A 19,870-nucleotide genomic window follows, 5' to 3' on the forward strand; every position below is an offset into this window, starting at 1 on the left:
ACAATAATATATTAAAAGTGAATGTCTTTCAAATTCACTTGAAAGAGTTTTAAAAGTGTGAGTTTTCGTGAAAGTATATATTATTAATCATTATTCAAGAAAAACATGGGGATGGTTCAACAAATTTAATAAACATAATCTCACCGTAAGCGGAGCTCCTTCCGCTGGCGCCGCTACCGCTCTCGCTGGCCACGGCCCTGGCGCTGGCGGCTGCTTCGCCCTCCTCGTCGTCTGAGCCGGCCGCACTGGCTGTAGCATCGCTGCCCGGGCCTGCGCGTGCCCTCCCCCCTGCGGCTGGGGCGCCTCCCGCCCCCTCCTGCAGTGACAGCACCATGGCCAGCTCGACCATGGTATCATCGTCTGCATCCGGCCCCATGTCCAGCAGGCCTTCCAAACCTGGACAACATGCAATTCAATGTTCATTACAATAAATGATTATCTGTAAATTCTCTACAGGTAGTAAAATGTTTAAGGTTTCTAGTGAATAAAATTCTTACTCAAGGGCTTAAAGTTAAACTAAATAATAAAAAAAAACATACCAGTAATTTGAGGGCTTCAAGTCAAACAATATTATTTATAAAAAAACACAAGTACTAATATTATTGAGAGGCATTTTCAAATGTTTTACCTAAAATTCCAGTGTGTATTTCAAATAGAAAAAGGACAATTGCGTCAGGTTTCCACCCAGGTATCAGGTTCAATTCCTCTGCTAGCTAGGTACTTCAACTTTGCAAAAGCAACGTTTTCGGCTTATAATGGTAGTATAAGTTTTTCAAATATTAGGTTATTCGAAACCAGGGAATGTTTAGGTTCTTTCTTTTAAAAATAAAAAATAATAATACCTCCGTCGGCGTCCAGCAGACGGCTCATGTCCACCACCTGGTCCACGTCCATGTACTGATGGCGCGGGTCGTTATCGTTGAGGTCTGCGGGGGCACCGGTGGTGGCGGGGGACGCAGGCAGCGCGCACGCCGAATCTGACGCCACCAGCACGCTTCCAGTCGAGGCACCTGGAAAATACAAATAAAATACATTCATTCGTTGTAATAGGAACCGAACCAACTTCTTGGACCCACTCTACAATACCTACACATGATAATAATTGGATAATTTGTATAGTGCGATTTTTGTGGAAAATCAGCGCTATTCTGGGAAAACTACTTACGGTAGATTATATAGTATTTTTATAAATACATATATAAACACATTATCTGTTAAGACGGCACAATTTATAAAAACATAATTTTGAAAAAAAACCAAACAAGTTGTTTCGAAAATCAACTGACAGATCGTCGCTCTAGTTCGTTTTTGTCCAACAGACCATTTTTGGCGAAATTGCGTTAAGTATGCAGTTATTCTCCGAAAGCATTAATTTATACGATACAAGTGAAAAAATATTTTTAACGTGTTTTCAAGACGCAGTTTGTCTTAATTCCACTAAAATTAAATCAACATTCCGAGCTTGTTTATCCAACACCGTGTCCTACATTTAAATTAAAAATGTGTTTTCTGCGTAATTTTAAACATTTGGAACGAATTTTACCTAAAAATAATAATGTAATTACTTTAAATCATTTAAGTAAGCATAGAATGAGCTAATTTAATTGTATATGCGTTTTTCGTAAAAAAACTTTGAAGCCCTATTTCTACCGATTTACGTTTTGGTCTGTTGGACAAAAACGAACTAGAGCGACGAGATGGCGAAAATTTGCATCGGCATTCCAAGAGTTAAAATTGATACTAAACTCAAGAAGCAACTAACCCGATTTCCGTACTATAGCATCAGACAATTGCAAATATATGTCTCAGGGTGCTGGGCTCTCACGAAAGGGTACGTGATATTTTCGTCAGTAATGCATCGGTTATTTTCCTCTGCTTATCTTGTCTTCCACTTTGCCAGTGACTGTGAGCTTCTCTAGATCCGACTTCTCACTTTGGCGAGCGGCGTGTCCAAAATATCTATACTTAGTATGATGATGATGCAATGTGTTTCAGAGGGCATAGTGAAATTTATATGACTTACCCGGGGTGGCAGGGGGCGACGGGATGTACACCCGACGCCTCTTGACTCGAGGGCGCAGCACCCTCACCATGGCTGATTTGGCCCCAAAGCTGATGACCTGGTCTTCGGATAAAAGTAGTGATAGGTAGATTCTGTTGCCCATCTCAATCTATGGAAAACACATTAATTCATTCTGTTATTAGAAGATATCTACAACGAAATGCACAGATGTAAAACTGATAAAAATTAACCCATAATAATACAGTAGAACCCCGTTAATTCGAACCCCGATAATTCGAAAAAACGCGTAATTCGAAATTTTCGCAAAAAAAATTTCCGCTGAAAAATTTTTTCATACAAAATTTTTTTTAATTCGAAATTCGTTAATTCGTAATTCGAAATTTATTTTTGTCCGCGCACGAAAATTTGTTCCTGTAATTCGAAAAAATTTGATTTTTGCGAAAATAAATCAAAATATTTCGTAAATCTGAATCTAAAAGTCAGCCGTGGCGGTAAAACGCCGAAAAATGTATTTTTACGTGGTTATACATCGTCCTAATTAGTATTATTATTTTGTAAATCTGAATCGATTTACACTGGAATGTCGTATTTTTTCAAATTTATTTCGAATATCCGATATATTTTTCGCGGATATATGTCGTAGTTTTACGAGTTTACGCCAAATATCTGCATTTAAAGGGTCGGCCGCGACGAAACTCGGCCGCGTAATTCGATTTACGCGTAAATAACTTTACTTCGAATATCCGCGTTGAAAAAATATGGCGCGACGGAAATCGGCCGAAAAATTTCGATCCATGCCGAAATATGACATATTTTTACAAATTTACGGCCGGCCGCGACGAAAAACTGCCGACAAAATTCGATTTACGTGGAAATATATCATATTTTTACGAATTTATTTCGAATATCTGAATTTGAAGAGCCGGCCGCGACGGAATACGGCCGCGAATCCTCGTTTTACGCGGAAATATATCGTATTTTTACGAATTCAAATTCAGATATTTGAAATAAAGGGCCGGCCGCGACGGAAAATTACCGCGAAATCTCGATTTACGCGGAAATATATCGTATTTTTACGAATTCAAATTCAGATATTTGAAATAAAGGGCCGGCCGCGACGGAAAATTACCGCGAAATCTCGATTTACGCGGAAATATATCGTATTTTTACGAATATCTCAATTCAAAGGGTAGGCCGCGACCGAAATCGGCAGCAAAATCTCGATTTACGCGTAAATATATAGCATTTTTACGAATTTATTGCGAATATCTGAATTTACAAGTCCGGTCGCTACGGTAATCGACCGCGAAAATAAAGAAATAATTGGTATTAATACGAATTTACAACTAAAATACCACCCGGATTTGAAGAGGCGTCCGAGAAAATCGATTTTCGGCGTATTTTTTTTTTTTTTTTTTTCATAAAATTTCGAATTACGTGGGAATTCGTTAATTCGAAATTTGATTTTTGATGTCCGCTGGATTTCGAATTAACGAGGTTCTACTGTACTCAATTTTAACTAACTCTGAATTATTTATTTATTAAACTCTGTCTTCAGAATCCTTTTTTCCACATATTCTTTCAGTCGTTCATTATGTTCAACTTTGATGTACTTAGTTTAAATATTGTGTACTTTTGGCTGTGATTCTTTGATTCATTAGAAAATAAAAGCTATTATTCTGTACACGTAGGACGTAACATGAACCATAAATATAAATTAATTAGAAGAAACCTCACACTTTTTTGCAAATTCTCTACGTAACAAGGACTTATTTCATTTATGCATTGAGATTATTTTTGAGGGTGCAAAAACAGTTGTTTTTTTCTTCAGGATGTGGGGAGGTTAGTGCAATCTGACACGTTCCATACATAGATTTTTTTTAAATATTTCAATTGATTAATACATTTTTGATAATTGATGTACTTTATCAGAATTGTTTTTATTAGGTATGTTGTTATGTATTTTTCTGTTATGGTTTGTTTTGTCGTTATTTTATTGGTCAATGACATAACTACTCTGATCACTGTTATATATGCATGTATAAAGACTGTTTATAACGCTAATAAATAAAATAAAAAAATAAAAATAAAATAAAAAATAGTGTTAAGTACCTCATACAAAAAGTATTAAAAATGTCCCATACAAAATGTAAAATTTCCCGCTACCTCACAAAATACATTTGTCCCAACTCTTTTTCTTTGTATTACTACAAAAGAGGTGGTGAGGTAGTTGGTGTATTGGCACTACATCATTATATTTCGTGCATGGGACAATTTTGTACCAGAAAAATGAAATGGTGAGGTGGTTGGTGTATTAATTTTTTTGGCAAAAATTTCGAATTAGGCGTTTTTTCGAATTATCGGGGTTCAAATTAACGGGGTTCTACTGTATTGCAGGTACGTATTATCAGTTCCAATTGTGTAAATGACACATAGATTCAAAACAAATCTGAGGTCATTGAACCAGAGGTACGATCACTCGCAGACAAAACCACAACCGAAATTAGTATGTTTGGTTATTTTACAATACCGTAACTAGCATTCACAATTTTTATAGATGTTGTGGCTTACCATGGCGCTGTCGCTGTGCAGCATGAGCGCGTGCAGCACGTCGGCCAGCGCGTGCAGCGCATGCTCAGCATGACGCAGGCCGCTGCGGTCCACGGGCGCAAGGGATGGGGGCACAGGGGGCTCTGGCACTGCTCCCAGGCGGAGCAGCACGCCCACCAGCAGCGGGGCCAGGTGTGTTGGGGCGGGGGCACTCGCCGACCAGGTCAGGTGCCAGTCGGCTACGCAGGAAGAAATTAAAAAACATATAAATTTATGAGCTACTCGTGTTCATTTTTTTAAACATTTTATCATAAAGTAGCTTAATTTAAAAAATACATATTATAATATGTACATGGTGTCCAGAAACTAGTGGTACAAGCGGGAAACTGGTGAATCAAGATCAAATTTGAAGTTGATTTCGTGGTACAGCTTTTTTGAACTGAGCTTTCGTTTTCCGAGTAAATAGAGTCAAACTTGGAATTTTCAGATCAAATAGATAGTTATTGGTTAAAAAAAGATTTTTAATGTCTTTTAAAATACATCGAAGCATGGAGAGAGCCAGCTCCAAAACTATTTTTAACCTAGTTTCTAACTTTAGTTGCCATAAAAATGGAAAAAACGAAAAAAAAGATTAAAAAACACATGTTTGATGAAAATTCAGCAGTTTCCCACTTGTACCACTAGTGTTTGGACACTGTTTATAAATAAGTAGTACATGTGTATTTTTAACCCATTGGCCTCAAACGACGCCATCCTGGCGGGTCTGGTGTCGTCGGCTTAAAAACGAAAAAGGGATACATTATTGACATCTGTGTTTAAAATTTTAAATGCCAATCGCTCTGTAGATAATTAAGCATTCATTTCGTAGTAATTGGCAGGACTCCGTTGGTACAGTTTTTTCCTGATATTTACGATTGAAATTTTGTTATATTTCAGCGTCATTGAATTTTTTTTTTAAATAGCGTGTGGTTCGGGAATTGACAAGCTTGTTCGTAAAATGCGTGGTGGGCGGCTAACATCAGCCCAAATTGAAATAAAATATATTATGGTCATAAGTATGATTAATGTAAAACTTTTCTTAATCCAATTATAAAAAAAAGAAAAAAAAATGGGTTTTATGAAAAAAAATATTTTTATATCCTCGTTTAATCATATTATTATTATTTAAAAAAAAACTGCATATATTTTTTGCATACCTTAATTCAATGAATGAGTAAATTTAAAAAAATTGTTTCGTTTGTATGTTTAGTTTAAAAGTTATGTAAGATTTAGTACACCACTGCAGATTTAAAACTTCGGTACAAAACAATTCGGAGGCCAATGGGTTAATAAAAAAGACAAAGTTGTAATAATAACCTGGGTTGGCGAGGGGGCTGGGAAGCGCCCCTGAGTACTTGACGAGGTTGTGGGGGCGGGCGGCGGCCACAGCTCGCGCCAGCAGCACGAGGCGGAAGTAGTTCTCCGGGTCAGCGTTGCGTGCATCCTCCACCGTGTACAGCTCGCGCAGTTGCGAAGTTACGTGTGCCAGGATAGCCTGGTCCTGAGAGAACATAACAACACAATTATTAGTAGCTCTCAATAGAAGCCGTTCAAATTTAGTCGGCCTTTAGAGATGGCCTTATAGGGCTGGTTCTCCCGGACCGTCTGCCAGTTTGTTTACAATTTGGAATATTGCTATGAAATGTTACCCCTTCAGCCAATATTAACTCAGTGCACTGGAAGTAGAGGTCAACTATTTAGGCTACCTAATATTTATTAAAAAAAGAAGAGTTACAGTACAACCCCAAATTTACAGGACATCAAAAATCAAATTTCGAATTAACAACGCATTCCCACGTCATTCAAAATTTTAAGAAAAAATAAATTCACCAAAAATCGAGTTCCTCGGCCGCCCCTTTAAATTCTCGTAAATTCATAACAATGCGACTTATTCCCGGATAAATCGAATTTTCAGAGCCTATTACCACCGTGGTTGGCCCTTCAAGTAAAGTTATTCAAAGTAAATTCATAAAAATTCAAGCCATAAAAAACAAATTTTTTATACTACCATTTATTTATTTTCATTTATTTATATTTAAAAATATATAATCATTTTTTTTTTTGTTTGACCGTGCTAACTGAGCCAATCCCGATTGGGTAGGACCAACATTTATTTTGAATTTTAATGTCATCCATGAAGGTCCATGAGAATGATGACATCGACAGCGAAGAAGAAGATAATGTATTCTTTTTACACAGTAATGGGGTTCATTACTACAAAAGAAGTATCCGTCAAATACGTAACCCCCTCCCCCACGCACAGCTCCCGGGGCGGGCAAAAAACAGGGCGGCGCTAACATTCCTAGCATAACTGCGAAGGAATTTCTCCAGGGGCAGGACGTGGAATTTAGGTATTGTTTTCATAAAAAAATGTTACATTTTATAAACTGTTTTTTCCATCAGGTAGTTATGCAGATAAACACAGAAACGTAGGTGCAGCAGGACCACCAAAGCGAAAAGGACGCAGCCCAACGATAAAAAAATGAAATATTTACATTCAGTAAATCAAAAGAATAAAAAGTTCAGAACTTACTGTTTTTCTTTTTCTTGTCATTTGTACGAGTTTTTTAGAGTTAAGAATTTTTCCTCATAAAACTAAAATCATTCAAGTAAATACAACCATCAGATAGTAATGGTAATAAGGTCAAATGAGCCGCAGTACTAGTTAGTTAGACACATGAAAGGGTATTGTTATAAGCCCAAGCTAGAGGATAGTTAGAGGATTACGAAAGAATCCATAAAATCAAATTGAAAAAAATCATCCAATTTCAGAGAAATGCGTACATGTCCGCATGTGTATACGAGATTGCTACCAAAAACGCTGATAAAATGCGCTGTCATCGACAAAGAGTGCGAGATAGCTACCAAAAACGCTGATAGAATGCGTTGTCATCGATAAAGAGTGCAAGATTGCTACCAAAAACGCTGAAAGAATGCGTTGTCATCAACAAAGAGTGTATCTGCCGAGTTTCAAGTCGATCGGATGTCGGGAAGTGTGTTTATTTCCACTTCCATGTTTTGCATTCATTCATTCATGAAAATTGAAATACAAATAGTTGTACTTAAAAATTCTAATTTTTCCGATTACCGTCTCAACTGGCCTTTCAAATTCAGTCTTTGAAGTAAACATATTTCCACATAAATCGAAATTTCGCAGCCAATTTCTGCATCAGCCGGCCCCTTAAGTTAAGCTATTTAAACTTAATTCATAAAAATACATTATATTTCCGCATTAATTGAAATTTCACCGATTTCCGTCGCGGCTGGCCATTAAAATTCAGATATTAAAAAATAAAAATACGACATTTTGCAAACAAGAAAAAGGGAGTTTGAAGTGATACGCACTTTGTGTTGATGGTACTGGGGTCCCAGAAGTGCATGCAGCAGCGCCTTGCACCGTTTAAGCAGCGGCGGGGGGCACGGCGCGCACAGTAGTCCCGTTGCAGTGTCGCGGGGGCTCTCCGCTGCTCCGAGGGACGCCGCGCCCTCGCCCAGCGACAGCTCCAGCGCCTCCAGCAGGGCGCACGCCAGCCGCTCCACTCCTGGAACAGTCCACGTGGAGGCACAGCCTTCACTTTCCTGGAACATCACAATCCACATTGGGATGGTGTCATATTAGTTAAGAGGCTGTAATGATTAAAAGCCGAATTACATATTGATAAGTAGCGAGTGCGTAGTGCAAGTAATTAGTGCACAAAGTATAAAAATCTTAGTATACAGTTAAGTTAACACATGCCACTAACTTGCTACTAATCAAAATGTAAATCGGCCTTAAAAAAATGTATTATCTGGGATGTCAGGTGACAGGTGACAGGGAAACGGCAGAAGAAGGTCATGACTCTCCAGGAATGATAGAGAAGGGAAGAAGCTTACCTGTGGTACCTTTGCGGCGGCTGTGCATGTTCCTCCTTCTTCACTCTCTTCAGGCCATCCAAAGGCTTCCTTGTTCCTTCCGTAAACCTAAAATTAACAATAACTTATTTAATGCTCAGTGGGTTTGTACATACTTATTACAGGACAGATGAATTATTTTGAAGAGGAAACTTTGACATTCAAATTTGTGCACACATTTATGGAGAGTTTAACCTTTCCGGGAGTATGGATGGCTATGGACGACAGGGGTCGCATATTCATTTTCGATGCGTATTCTGTAAATATGAATCGTATTGCCATCTATGGGCATATTCCTGTAACTATACACTAATTTTAATCATTTTACATCATTATCGACAGAGATATCTTATTTATTTTGGATACTATCATAAAAATTAATCAAAAAATATATTTTTTTATTTATGTAAAAAAACTCACTTCCAGAGCACGGCCAGCATTACGTAACTTACTCCCGGAAAGGTTAAAGAAAGTTTTTGAACGAGTTTGGAGTAGATCAAGTTATTACGACTTTAGGTAGATAATAACTGGCTAACTTAGCTCTGTAAATCAGGTTTGAAAGTTTTCCATTTATAGATAAATATCACTGGATACGACAATAATAGAATAATGTAATATGTAGTAATAGGCTGGGTTTACACTTGTAAGTAAAATTTACGACTTTCGTAAATTTTTGAAAAGTTACTCACAGGAGCGCTTACATATGCATCCAACTTATCGTAAATAATGCTCACGGAAGTTGTTTAGGAAGCATTTAGGAAGTTTAATTTACGAACTTCTCACAGAGACCGCTACACCAGTAATTCTATTTTTGGTAAGATGGCTTCCTGACAACAACGCGTTGCCGCCGACTTTGACAGCTGTCAGTTAGTAATATTTGATAACAGGGATTTGTTTATTCACGGTTAGATCATGGATCCCCATATGATACCCATTTCCGCACACAACTGATGGCCGCTGCGATAATATGCACAATTTAGTCAAACAAAAACGTAATGGCCCGCAGAGTGTGTTGGATTAGGAGTTGGCTTCAAAGAAGAAGTACTGATGGGGCTTTCGTTCGTTTAACGGCAGAATTAAGAATTAGGGATCAACAAAAATTATAGCAACTGACTTCTAATACATATTGGAAATGATTGGACCGCTAATTAAAAAAGAATGATACTCGTTTTCGGAATGCTATTTCACCAGCTGAAAAATTAATGAGATTCCTTAGGCGTATGTGTGTAATACCATGTACGATCGTGTGAGAAATGCGGAGATCCGCAAAGGGTACAAGGGCGATGTAAGCGTAATGAGTAAGATCAAGAAAGGGACGCTTAGATGGTTTGGGCATGTAGAGCGAATGAGCGAAGAAAGGAGTTTAAGAAGAATATACAATGCAAATGTGAATGGTAGCGGAAGTCGGGTACGCCCGAGGAAGACATGGCATGACCAAGTGAATCAGATACTTGAGTCAGGCCATGTCAAGAGTCAGAATAATAGAAGAGTATGTATTAGACGATGTATGAATGTGAATGAGGCAAGAAGTGTGTGCCAAGACCGAGTTGTTTGGCGGTCCGTCCTCTCTGCCTACCCCTGCGGGGAAACGGTGCGATGGTTAGTTAGTTAGAAAAATTAATGGTGTCTATTCCATTTTTGGCGTCAGGTAATGTTTTCTATGTATTCTTATATTGCATTTTTGTATGCATTCATTGGAGATATTAATTTGTTGTGAAGTTTGATAGCTGATCCATCAGTTCGTAAAGTCGAATACTAGAATCATTATCACACATTTACACAGGCATTTTTTAAACATGACAATGTGTTAATGATCAATAATGTTATTTTAGTCTCTATAGATTATGGCAGTGTATTATTTCATAAAGCTGTTCATGGCGACAAGTAAACAACTCCCGAGGAGCAACGGCGGAAAGACCGGGAAAGACCGAATTGGACCGAATCTTACTGTCAGTGTTGCAGATTTCTGTTTTACCATCCCGACAGTGACGTCAAAACTTACTGTAAGCGTCTCAACTTATCAATCTGTTTTGATAAGCTGTGAAAGAGCCGTAAATTCCCGCGTGGGCGATTAGACCTATCAAAAACTTACGTAAAAAAACTTCTGTAACTTGGTATAAATTACCGTAAGTGACTTATAGTGTCGTTTACATTGGTAAATTTGTCATAAGTCGCTTACGTGAGCAACTTACAGGAAAAAACTTACAAGTGTAAAGGCAGCCATAGAAGAAATATTGAGCTAGGTACCGACCTTGATGGAATCCACCATGATGACTCCTTCTGGATCTTGCGAAGGTCCGAACGTCACCGTCAGATTCTTGTCCGACTGCAGAGACTCTTCGCGTGACAGCGGGATGTCATACCAGCGGTTGCGAACCACAAGAGTCGCCACTAAACGGCCGAAAACCTAAGAACATTTTTTTTTTTTTTTTTTAAAACAAATTCAATTTATTCAATAAACAAATTTACAATGTGTGATATACATATATATATATTTCACTAGTAATAAGATAAGATATTATGATATGATTAATATTTATTATTTTTCAATGTTCTCCCATAAAAAGCAATTGCTTGTGTGTATGGGATGAGGTATTATTTGTTTAGTTTCTTAGATTTTTATTTAATTTTTTAATTTTTTGTTTTTGTTTTTCTTTTATTTTTTTTTAATTTAGTTTAGGTTTTCAGTATATTTTTTTAATTGTGTTTTGAATTCTTTGAAACTATCATTTAGTGATCTTATATTTTCTGGCAATTTATTGAAGAAATTTGTTCCTAAGTATTTGTAGTTTTGCTGACCCAAAGTTTTTTTACAAATCGGAATTGGTAACATGTATTTTTGCCTGAGATTTGCTATGTTTTTGAATGGTACGGTTTTGTTTAGGATATCATCTTTGTAAACTTGTAAGGTTGCGTGATACAGGAAAAGAGTATTTAATTTTCTGACTTTAAATTCTTTGAAAATGAGTTCAGATGAATATAAAAATGATTTCTTTAATATTATTTTAATTATTAGTTTTTGCGCAATGTAAAGAGGTTGTGTGTGAGTTTTATAGGCGCCCCCCCATCCTATTATACCATATTGGATTATGGATTGACAGAATGCGAAGTACGTCATTCTCAGTAGTTCTTTATTTAGAATATGTCTCAAGCAGCTAAAAATTAAGGTTAATTTTCGTACTCTGTTTTTGAGAATGGTTATATGTGGTATCCATTTTAGGCATTGGTCAATAGTGATCCCTAGATATTTGGTTGAAGTTTTAATTTCAATATTAGTACATAGTAAGTTACAGTGGTGTTGTTGAGTGCTTGGTGCAGAGTGAATTCGAATGTTTATTTCATGCGGCGTATTTGGTTTGTTTATGAAAAATGGTACGTAGTGTGTTTTTTTAGAGTTTAACGTTAGTAGGTTATTGTCAAACCATGTTTTCAATTCATTGATGTCTGAATTAGCCTTTTTGTTCAGTTCTAACCATGTGTTTGCTTTTAGAAGAAGCACTGTGTCATCTGCATATGAGACAATTTCCCCGTATTTAGCAACTTCAAATATATCATTTACATATAATATGAACCAAAGTGGTCCTAAAACTGTGCCTTGTGGTATCGAGAAGTTATTACTTTCGGAATCACTTAATTCATTTAATAATTTTACTTGCTGTGGTCTATTTTCCAAAAAGCTTATGATCCAGGATAGTACCGTTCCATTTATTCCAATTAATTTTATTTTTTTTATTATGTTAGTGTGTGAAATACTATCAAATGCTTTTTTAAGGTCAATAAATATTCCAATGCATTTTTCATTTGAGTCTAGGGCGGTATATATAAAATTTGTTATTTTTGCAATAGCATCGTGGGTGCTGGTATTTTTTTTGAAACCGTACTGTTTTGAATTAATAATTTTATGTTGTTCTAGGAAGGACCAGATTTGATTTTTTACAATTTTTTCGAATATTTTTGATATATTTGATAAAAGGGATATAGGGCGGTAATTTTGTGGGTCGTCTGGGCAGTCAGCTTTATAAATCGGTGTTATTATTGTTCTTTTGTAGTTATCAGGAAATACACCTTTTATAAGGCTTGTATTTATTATATGAGTTAGGGGGTAAATTAGATATTGTTTCATTGTTTTTAATACGTTTACATCTTCTTCTTTATGTGCCGTATCAGGTCCCCCCGACGTTGGCGATCACTCTTGAAAATGTCTCTTTGTCTTGCGCTGCCCGGAATAGCTCCTCCACACTTCTAATGCCGGTCCACTCTCGTATGTTTCGCAGCCAAGACATTTGTCTCCTACCAGGCCCTCTGCGACCCTCTATCTTGCCTTTCAATATTAACTGGAGCAAGTGATACTTCTCCCCTCGAAGTACATGACCCAGATATGAAATTTTCCTGATTTTTATTAATCTAAGCAGTTCTCTCTCTGCTCTAGCCCGCCTGAGAATTTCTGTGTTGGTGATCATGTCGGTCCATGGGACTTTGAGTATTCTCCGGTGAAGCCACATTTCAAAAGCCTCTAACCTGTTCATGGTATTTTTTCAAGGTCCATGTTTCACATCCATACAACAAGACCGACCACACATAACATTTTAGCATTCTCTGCCTTAGTTTTAAGCTGATATTATCATTGCAGAAGAGGGATTTCATTTTAATGAACGCAGTTCTTGCTGCTTCAATTCTGCACCTAACCTCTACATCTGGGTCAAGAGTCTCCGTGAGAATACTGCCGAGGTATCTAAATCTTTCGACCTTTTCGACATTGCAACCATTTAACTGTATCACTGATTCAGAGTGATCTAGTCGTCCAAAAGTCATCCATTTTGTTTTATTGACGTTGATTGTTAGGCCCAGTTGCTCACCAGCATTATTAACAAGATTTAATAGGTCTTGGAGGTCATCGATACAGTCAGCTAGTAATACAGTATCATCTGCGTATCTTATGTTATTAATGACAACTCCGTTGATCTTAAGACCCTTCTCAGTATTACTTAGGGCTCTTTTAAAGACATAGTTGGAATAGAGATTAAACAATAGTGGCGACAGGATACAGCCTTGTCGTACTCCACGCTGAATGGCAATTGCATTAGATCTCTCATTCCCATGTCTTATTTCTGCTGTTTGGAACCAATACAGGTTTTTTATGAAATTCTGGTCTTTGGTGTCAACGTTACAATCCGCAAGCATTTTCATTAGGTCAGCATGTTTTACCCTGTCAAATGCCTTTTCGTAGTCAATAAAACAGGCAAAAACTTCCTTTCTTTGGTCACGACACTTTTGCAATAGTACATCGATAGACAATAATGCCTCACGCGTCCCAAACGCATTTCTGAAGCCAAACTGGGTGTCATCCAAGTCCTGCTCGCACTTATTGCGTATCCTGGCATGTATTATTTTGAGGAATAATTTAAGGACATGACTCATCAGGCTTATTAATCGATAGTCACTGCACTTCTTAGGGTATTGTTTTTTAGGCAATGTCACGAAGGTGGATTTTAGCCAATCTTGGGGTATATTCCCTGTGTCGTATATAGAATTAAATAACCTCAACAGGTAGTCAACATTTTCATCATTAAAGAGCTTCAACACCTCAACTGGAATATCGTCTGGTCCGCACGCTTTTCTATTGTCTGAAGTCTTTATCGCATGAAGAATTTCTGATTTTAAAATCGATGGTCCATGCAATTGATCATTGGGAATATTAATGTCAGGTCTAATATCTTTGAATGTATCATGAATATACTTTTCCCATGTTTGTAAAATATCTTTTTCATCCAATATTAATTTATTGGAATCGTCAACTAAACATGATGGAGTAATTCTTCTAGAAGTGCCTGTAATTTCCTTTAATTTTTTGTGAAGTTTGAATGCATTGTGACTACGACTGTACGATTCTAGTTCTTCACACTGTGACTTCATCCATTCTTCTTTGGCTTTTTTAATTTCACGTCTAATCTTTCTTTGTAAGTTTTTATATTGTGTCTCATTATGTTTGTGTTTACGTCTCTCATCCATTAAGTTCAAAATGTGGTCAGTCATCCAATTCTTTTTTCTAATTTGCTTATCAACTTTCAAATTTGCATCACAGGTTTCACGTATAACTGACTTAAAGTTATCCCATTGTGTTTGTATTTCTATCGATGGATCACAAGGGAGTAGCCTAATATTATCGTTCAAAGTCTGAGATACCCTATTTCTGACCACTTCTTCATGGAGTTTCGAGATTTCCATTTTAATTTTGGTTTTGGGCTTTTTTATTTGTTTTAAGCGTAAAACAATATCGGCAGTTAACAAAACATGGTCAGAACCAATGTCCGCACCAGGGTACGTGGTGACTCTCTTTACGGAGTTCCTGAATCTATGGTCTACTAACACATAGTCAATTTGGTTTCTGACAATATCATAGATTGTTCCATCCTGGGGTGATCTCCACGTATAAAGCCTTCTTTTCGGGAGTTTAAACCAGGTATTTAATACAACCATATTTTTATCCTGGCAGAATTCATATAGTCTATCACCTCTTTGATTGCTTATGCCCAAGCCATATTCACCAACTATATGAGAGCGGCGACCTTCACCAATTTTGGCATTTAAGTCTCCAATGACAAAATTGACTTCTCCTCCTTTCAAACTTTGCAATGTACTGGCTAGTGAGTCATAAAAAGATTCCACATCACCATCATATCTCACTTCCGCTGTTGGTGCATACACTTGAATAATATTCATGTTGATGGGTTGACAGTGTAATTGTAATAATATTATTCTGTCCGAGATGGGTACAAAATTCTTAACAAATTTTACATACTTCTCCATGACAAATACAGCAACTCCGTTTCGACGGTTTCTGTCCTGTGGGTCACTTCCTGAGTAGTATAGATTTCCCTTCTCATGTTGGTGTATGCCGCTGCCAGTCCATCTCAGTTCACTAATTCCAAGAATATCTACTTTTAATCTTTCCATTTCCTGTATTGCATTATCCAATTTACCGCTGTATAAACTTCTTACATTCCATGTTCCTAGTCTTATTTTTGAATTCACTATTTTGAGCCGGGAGATTCTTCGCACCCCTGGCCCATTTAAGGGCCGCCCGGGACTCGGGGCCATTGGTTGGTTTCTCTCCATAGTGATATGCTGGGAAAAGATACTGGAGTGGTTTCCCATTGCCTTCTCCAGGGATTTTTCTGTAGGGGTTGCCTTCCCTTAGCTGAGCTGATCCGGTTTTATGGCGCCGGAAACTCGCCATTCGCCCTCTCCTTATCAGCTACGACCATGATGTTAGGGTCAGTGGTCATATTGCCCGGGACTCGCGGGATCATAAAGACCACTCTAGGACGCTAAGGAGTAGGACTTACTGGAAATGTTGCTGATGTTATTGCAAGATGGCGTATCACGGTATTTTATAGGCCCACATCCCCCAGCAGGAAAATGTTCCACCGTGGCCTTTCCAGTCATTGAGCCACGTTTACATCTATGTTGTCATAACCGGGTGTGGAACCCCCCCTTAAATCATCGATAATTTTTCCGACATCAGTTTCTGTTATTTTGTTGAAATTATTATATTGGTGTTGGGAAGCGTGGGGATTCTTTTTATTACTGTTGGGACATGTTTTGATGGCGTTAGCCAGATTTTTTCCGACATTTGCAAAATAGTTGTTTAGAATATTACAGCATTTTTTGGTGTCAAGTTGGACATTATACGTTTTTTTCCCATCTGAAATTTCGGATACACAACTGTTCTTTCTATTCTTATTTATTATTTCGTTTATTGTAGTCCATATTTTTTTATTATTGTTTTTAGATCTAGAATTAATTGGGAGTAGTAGCTGTTTTTCGTTTTTCGAATTAAAGTTGTTAAGATGTTTTTATATTTTTTATAATAAGAAATAATTGATTTTTTGGCAGACTAGCTAATTTGTAAAGTTTGTTTTTTTGTCTAACTGCTTTCACTAATCCGATAGTGATCCAGGGTTTTATTTTCTTTGTTTTAGAGTTTTGATGCAGATTTTTAATTTCAGAGGCATTTAAAATGTGTTCTGATATTTTTTTTTCAAATAATGATGCACATTGATTGGCGCACTTACTGTTTATTATTTCAGTCCATTTTTCGGTTATGAGTGATTTTTCTAATAGTTGGTAGTTTAATGTGGTTTTTGTGGTACTTGATTTAGGTAGGTTTTTTGTTTTATTTTTTGTTTCATAGTTAAAAAGGGTTGCGTGATGATCAGTTATATTTATCTTCCAGGTTGGGGATTTGATATTTTTTATATAATTCAGGTTTACATTACACCAAATATGGTCTAGACAAGATGGCGTTTGATTTGGTACTTCACGGGTATAGTTGTTGATGCACGATTTGAAGTTAAGATGAGTCATCATGTTCAAGAAGTTATTTTTTTCTATAGAATTATGGTTATTAGAAATATTTATGTTAAAGTCACCACATATAATCGCAAAAATCTTTGTTAAATTATTCAGGTATAGATAAAGTTCGTTTGTAAAATTCGTTATGTTTGATTTGTGTGAAAAATATAAACATACATTTAATTTAAACAAAAGGGAAATAAAAAATTTGTAAAGTGATCAAAATACTCTCCTCACCAATCGGGATTTTGAAGATACATTAGTTTAAGTAAGATGGGTCATAATGAATTAGATCAGGGACGCTTAGATGGTTTGGGCATGTAGAGCAGACAAGCAAAGAAAGGAGAGTAATGAAAATATGTGATGCAAAAATGAATGGAAGAAGAAGTCGGGGATATCCAAGGAAGAGTAACCAGAGAAGACAGAACAGTGACAAAACAGAATACGACGAAATAATAGGTAAGGATAAGTTATTTTTTTATTGTCAGTTTGATAGTGGTCTTGAATGCTGAAACAGCTCTGCTATCACAATAAAAACTAAAATACTTGCAGAACCAAGGTAACACTATCAAATTTTATTAACTTTAAATGTAAAAAAAAATATTAAATGGAGTTGCAATTAAAAACGATAATAATAATCGTCGATAGATTAGTTATTTTTCTTCAATTTTCTGTTTTGTCAAGGAACCCTGAAGAAAACATGCAAAATCAAGTGAATCAAGTACGGGTGTGTATGAGACGATGTACGAGTGAGAATGAAGCAAGGAGTGCACGAGACAAGAGTTATGTGGCGGTCCTTCCTTTCTGTTTACCCCTGTGTTGAAGGCAAGACGGATATTTAGCTAGTCATTTTAACCGGAGTTAAGCATAACCTAACAATATTCTAATTCTTTCTATTCCCATCTTTAATCTTTAGCAGGTGATCATAACAACAGCTGATACTGCAAGAAGTCAATATAGACATGCGGCCGTATCAACCCTCGATAAGGCAATTTTAGTTGCTGTATCAACCCTGTGACCTACATCTATTGTTAAAGACGAATCTACAAGACGGCACGAGAGAGAGAGAAAAAAGGACTATAAAAGAGTATGCTTGACTGTTGCTATGTTTCTTTTTCATCACAATATATTGTATTTACTACAGTCATTTGACTATTGTTCCGCCATCCCAATCCTCAGTATTATATTAAAGTAAGATCATTACATTTAGGTATTTAAAAATCTGTTCCAAGTGGGGTATTGAAAAACTTGATCTAGTTAACGCGGCCAAAAGGTTAAAATATTTATTTGGGGCACTTTCGCTAAAGTGTGCATTGCATTTTTGTCACATCCCACGATCTTTATTGACTTTTTCCACAGTTAAGTATGTAGAATATTGGAAAGTTACATACATATTTTTAAGAGGCAAATTTACTTTATTGAGTCAGTTAAATACAACTGTCGAACCTGTTATACATATCGGGGTTCGAATTAACGGGGTTCTACTGTATATTAATTAATCAATTATTCAGATCAAAAGGTAGTGTGGTTTCCACCATGTCCCCATGTCCCCTCCACAACCAATTAAACAATGTCTGCTTTGGTAATTAATTTACTTGTGTAAGATTAAATTAGTGATGCTAGCTAACATTATATATTTTTGGAAATAGCTTTAACGTAAATTCAGTCCAACATTGAAAAAATCAATTAACATTTCCAATATAGAATTTGTTACTTCCACTTTAACCCTTGGGACCTTCTAAGACCCAAACAGTCCCAAATGCCGTGCGCGCATTATACTCTCCTAAGACCATATTTGTCCCAGAACGACCGCACATAATTAAAATGCATATATCTCTCTTCCTCTCATCTAAAAATTAATTATTTCATTTATGTCAGAAAGAGAACGAAATAGTGCTTGTTATTGTCTTTGAAAAAATGGAAGCTTGTAGAAGGTTCGATCCGTGCAAATCAACAACGTCTCAAGGGTTAAAAGAATATTGGTGGAAACTTATAAGTCGAATGTAAAAGTAACGGAATGGAATGTTTAAAAACATGTAAAATCTCTGGCGAAAATACCCTTCTGTCGATTGTGCAATTATTTTATTTTATTTGGTTTGTTCACCCAGCCGGGCTTTTACGTGGAATTTAAGAACAGATACCTGGCGAGGTATCGAAAATTATACACAATATTTTTAAAGCATGTTATAACAGTAAAATGATAAATTGAAGATGAAACAATAATAGTAAAATAGGAGGACTTAGCTTGAAGAGGACTGAATCCACAAGGTCTGGGTCAACACTCAGAAACAAGAGAAAGCCATGTGACAAAAATATAAATATGATAATGACATTGAGAGGAACTTGCAGCCTGACTTGCCAATCCATTCCCGGCATGTCTTTTGCTCCCGTGAACAGTGTGAAATAATGCATAAATCACTGCACTATATAGTTCTAGTTCTCTGGAGTTTGTCAAGAATAACTCTTGTCTTCTTATTCCAGTGTCCTCTCTTTTTGGAGACTGGTTATTATCAAAGTAATCTTCTTCACCCTGCAGGTTGCAACCCGAGACAACGAGCTAAAGAAAATGGTAGCCAAAACAAGTATATTGACCTCGATGAAAGATGGCGTGCGGACGACATCCTGGTTTCCGAGCAAGACCCGGATTCCGGTGATGACGGTGGCTGAGTCCGGATTGGTAATCTCAACGTTGAAGCCACTCAGTTTGGTGGACACAACATAGAGCCCTAGAAAAAAACATTGTATTATTGAATATAATCACATACTAGATGATATGTACCCTTAGTTATTTGGGTTACTGTCCATAAGGGTTACTTTAGCCCTGGCGGTAAACATTACTCAAATCGGAAAAAAGTTTCAACTCTTTTTAATTTTAAGTGGCGCCACTGTATTTAGCATCATATGGTGTCTCTTTAGGTATCCGAGACTTCCCAGCATTTGTTGGTGGCTATTTAAACAATTTTCAAAATAAGCCCAAATAAAAAGTTTATTTAATTTTTACAATGCTGGCCT

At 36.8% G+C, this 19,870-nt stretch overlaps 1 protein-coding gene across 2 annotated transcripts in view; it reads right to left on the reverse strand.

Moving 5' to 3' along the window:
• The window catches only part of poe (E3 ubiquitin-protein ligase-like protein poe), a 133,893-nt gene that overhangs the window by 39,394 nt on the left and 74,629 nt on the right, over nt 1-19,870 (reverse strand). For both annotated transcript variants that reach the window (XM_089633226.1, XM_089633227.1), the window contains exons 43-51: nt 19,451-19,584; nt 10,755-10,910; nt 8,486-8,572; nt 7,958-8,191; nt 5,930-6,113; nt 4,595-4,812; nt 2,024-2,171; nt 843-1,010; nt 145-396 (exon numbers count right to left, since the gene is read on the reverse strand). In XM_089633226.1, coding sequence (XP_089489352.1) covers nt 145-396; nt 843-1,010; nt 2,024-2,171; nt 4,595-4,812; nt 5,930-6,113; nt 7,958-8,191; nt 8,486-8,572; nt 10,755-10,910; nt 19,451-19,584 — 1,581 coding nt within the window. The remainder of the gene's footprint in view (nt 1-144; nt 397-842; nt 1,011-2,023; nt 2,172-4,594; nt 4,813-5,929; nt 6,114-7,957; nt 8,192-8,485; nt 8,573-10,754; nt 10,911-19,450; nt 19,585-19,870) is intronic.

This window comes from Hesperophylax consimilis, chromosome 7 (genome assembly GCF_061612785.1).
Source record: "Hesperophylax consimilis isolate HC1 chromosome 7, BYU_Hcon_1.0, whole genome shotgun sequence".
Classification (NCBI taxonomy): Eukaryota; Metazoa; Arthropoda; class Insecta; order Trichoptera; family Limnephilidae; genus Hesperophylax; species Hesperophylax consimilis.